The sequence below is a fragment of the Castanea sativa genome, chromosome 9 (assembly GCF_040712315.1).
Source record: "Castanea sativa cultivar Marrone di Chiusa Pesio chromosome 9, ASM4071231v1".
In the NCBI taxonomy this organism is placed as follows: Eukaryota; Viridiplantae; Streptophyta; class Magnoliopsida; order Fagales; family Fagaceae; genus Castanea; species Castanea sativa.
The window spans coordinates 4,272,221-4,275,881 of record NC_134021.1 but is presented as its reverse complement, the minus strand read 5'-3'; the positions used below and the strand labels follow the sequence as shown (position 1 = coordinate 4,275,881).

General features: G+C 38.1%; 1 protein-coding gene across 1 annotated transcript; it reads right to left on the bottom strand.

The window, feature by feature from the left end:
• Positions 1-1,175: 1,175 nt before the first annotated feature.
• Positions 1,176-3,379, bottom strand: LOC142610426 (uncharacterized). The gene is made up of 2 exons (XM_075782240.1): positions 3,037-3,379; positions 1,176-2,809 (listed from the first exon to the last, which is right to left on the bottom strand). Exons 1-2 carry the CDS (start codon positions 3,159-3,161, stop codon positions 1,450-1,452), a joined length of 1,485 nt encoding a protein of 494 aa, XP_075638355.1. The 5' UTR covers positions 3,162-3,379; the 3' UTR covers positions 1,176-1,449.
• Positions 3,380-3,661: the final 282 nt, after the last annotated feature.

The following is a 3,661-nucleotide window of genomic DNA, read 5'->3' as shown; positions in this document are numbered from 1 at the left end:
ATGCTGAGAAGTAATCCTTGATCATGAATGCTATACTGTTACTACTTTTACCTTTCATTCATTAATATTTAATTTATTGATATGTTTACTGTATTTGATTTAGTATCATCTTCATTTTTTGTTATTATTTTAATGATTTGTTATGCAAATTGAGGTCTACTTATGTTTAGAAGATTTGTACGTTTAAAAAATTTATTGTAAAGTAAGCACAACTTCAAAGATAATTTTACAATTTCTGTCACTTCACATCATCTTAAATTTTCTCATTAAGAAAAAAAAAATTATATGTTTTATGAATGAAAGAGAAATCGAAGAACAAGATTTGAAAGCTCAAATAGAGTTTGCTACACGGGTTGTATGTTGGTCCTAAGCATTAAATGTTTGTTTCAAAGATGTGTTGTTGCTCAAATTTTTCTATACATATTTTTATTCATGGGCAGTGGAATGCTGAAAATTATTTGAGTATATTGGATGAGATTCCAAAATCATGTTTAAAAAATTATATTTATGAATTCAAAACCAAAACCTTACAATGCACGAGACTATTCTTCTAATAGTAAAGAAAAAGGCGAAAATTGCACATTCCCATCTCTAACTTCATGATGGAAAACCCAATAAGCGAGAAGCGATATTAATCGGTTCATTTCAATTACAAGAGACGGCCCAACATAGGCCCATCATATCTTGAGCTGACGATGGATTTTGTAGTCAATACCATATGTTAGACGTACCTTAAAACTTAAAAAGAACCCTTAACATAAGGTAAGGTCAATAAATAAAGTCATCCAAACTAAGCTTGGGTTTGGAAATAAAACATGCTACAATTATTACAAATTTCACTACAAAATTCTTATAAACCAATAAACTAATGTTTCCCCTTTGAAATATAAAAAACAATAACAACATCAATTACATTCACATTTTCCTTTATAATTAGGGTAAGACTGCGTAAGAAGCCTTGTACACCTCGAGTGTCAGGTTCTACCGACTTACCAAAAGCAAAACAGAAAAATTGAAAAAAAGGCAAAAAGGTCCAACCAAAGGTCCAAAACACTATGTATGATGTGTAAAGGGTGGGCATAAAGTTCATACAGTTTCTACTAAGGTCAAGCCCACAACTTAGAAATAAGTAACAACGTTAAAAGTAATAAAAGCGAGATAATAAGCACACACTATTAACTAGAACACAAATGGTTGCTTTTTTATATATTAATTAGCGCCCAACCACTAAGCGATTTGGATGTTCATGCATCCTAAACAACAAACTCAAACAACAACAACAACATGTGGTTGCTTATTTAGCTTAAAATGCCCAACCACAAAGCGACTTGGATGTTCATACACCCTAAACGACAGGACTCAAACAACATAGCAGACAGCAGAACTAGTCTGAATACACTTAAAACGACATACATGAAACCAAATTTTCAACACACAACAATGCAATTTTTAGTCTCCCCACCACTGATGGACATAGACACCACTGCTTCTAAGGCCCTTGAAGAGATCCATACATTCTCCCTTGATTGCACCAGCAACATCTACATTGTCTGAGCAGTTCAGGAACATCTCATCAACATAGCATATCGCTCCGCTCTCAAACAACTCGAAGAGGAACTTTAATTCCACCTTACCTGCATTCATCTTCAGAACCACAAAATCTGCATATTGCACTGTTTCTTTAAACCAAGAAAGGAAATCAAACCCTTCAATTTCCATTGGGGGATCAATGTCTTCATCAAAACTAGGGGCGTCCGAATCCTTATCTCCAGCCAAGCCCGGATGATAAACGAAGGTCATACCAGGCTTTTTGACAAGGGATAACAGAACTGAAGTGTTATGATCAACAAAATAAACATTGAAATCTTTGCGATCCACGGGATATGATGGCAGGAACCAGTTCAAAGAATTAGAGTTTAGATGCATCGCTGGCCCAATATCAATATAGACTAGCCGCTTCCTTGTATCAACATCCACAAGCATGGGCAAATAAGAAAACCTTTTCTCAAACTCCATTGGTTTTTCCTCCACAAGAGGCTCAAGTTGTTCCATGAAAGGTTTGTTAGTTGTAATAGACTGGCAATCAGCCGGAAGGCGAAACTGCTCCAAGTAACTGGCGTTTAGGAATCTCTTCTTGAAGACAACCAGAGTAAAGTTCTGCACATAACCAACGTGCACAACATTGGAGCTTTTCAGCAATGACGAAACCGGGGTGGCAGACCTAATCAAGCTGTTAGGGAGTGAACCGCTAACGCCTTCTACAAGCATAGCACCAATGCCACCGGGGCTAAGAACGCGCTCGATCTCAAGCACGAGCAATGCAGGGACGGAAACCTTATCGACATCCCTGGACAACACGAAATCGAATGAATTGTCCACGAAATCGAGCTCGTGAACAAACTGCTTCCGCTTAAGCGAGAAAAAGCTGTGCCTATAAACACCACCAGCATTGGAGAATCCCAAATCTTGCAATGTCAACACGGTCGCGGCCGACCCTTCTCCAATACAGAGAGCTTTCGCATTGTATCTCAACAACTTCATACCCACTAGCTCTCTAACCACATGAATGGTCAGATTCACATTCTCCCTGCAATTCGCCGATTCAAATGAGCCCCAAATCGGATTCATGAACTGGGTGTGAAACAGATAGGTTCCCGGAGCCATACTCGCCGTGGCAAAGCCCAAATTGGCGGTACAATCAGTGGTGGCGATAGACCCAATAGTTCCAAAATCCGAACCAGATAAAATCTGAAACAAGGGAATGATTGAAATACACGAGGCGATCACGAATGAGCGGTAAAGCATGCGCCTTGCGATAGACCCATGAAGGATCTGGAATTTCACAGCATTCAAATCCATGATTTTCACTGTGGCTTTTTCTCGAACACTTGATTGATTAAATCAAAGAGCTTGTTTTCTTTTTACCCGAAACGAAGACTAAGCAAATGCGATTTTTTTGAGTTCAAAAAAAAAGTAAAAAATTTGAGAGGAATTAAGCCAAGCGTAGATTGAAGTAATATTTAGCGAGTGCAAAACCTGGAGGAGGTGTGATTCCCACCCACGAGGAGTACAATTGATCTTTGACACCCTAACCAGACGTTTCTTGGAATCCTTTGTGCCATTGGCTCGAACCAAACCTGACCCATCTTTAATCCGACCATGAATTGCACAAATCTACATGATATATATTACATTTACATGATTGTGAGAGAAAAAAAAAAGTATGGGTTTTTTGTATTTGAAACTAAAACTATGAGGTCTAAATTGGGGGGTTAGGGTTAGAATGAATGAAACAATGGATGGAGATGGGGGAGTGGATTTGAAGGTGTGGTGGTGGAATGCGATGAGAGTGAGTGAATGAGTGAAAGAGAGACAGATCTGATTAGTTTATAGAGTTATTTTTAGTAGTTTAGTGTTACTGACATTGTCGGTGTGATTAGAGATGACGTCCATGCTCACGTCGCTTTCGGAGAAAGCTTCCTAAAGAGAACCGATTTTATAATAGTTAAAGGAATAAGGATAGGAACACAGGAAAATGTACAATTTTATATTACGACTTGTTGTATGGCGAGTTGTGAGTAGTGGAAGTATGTTTTTACATGGCCCAGTATCGCACATTTGTCATTCATAACTCGTTACGTGGCGAGTTGTGACATAAAAT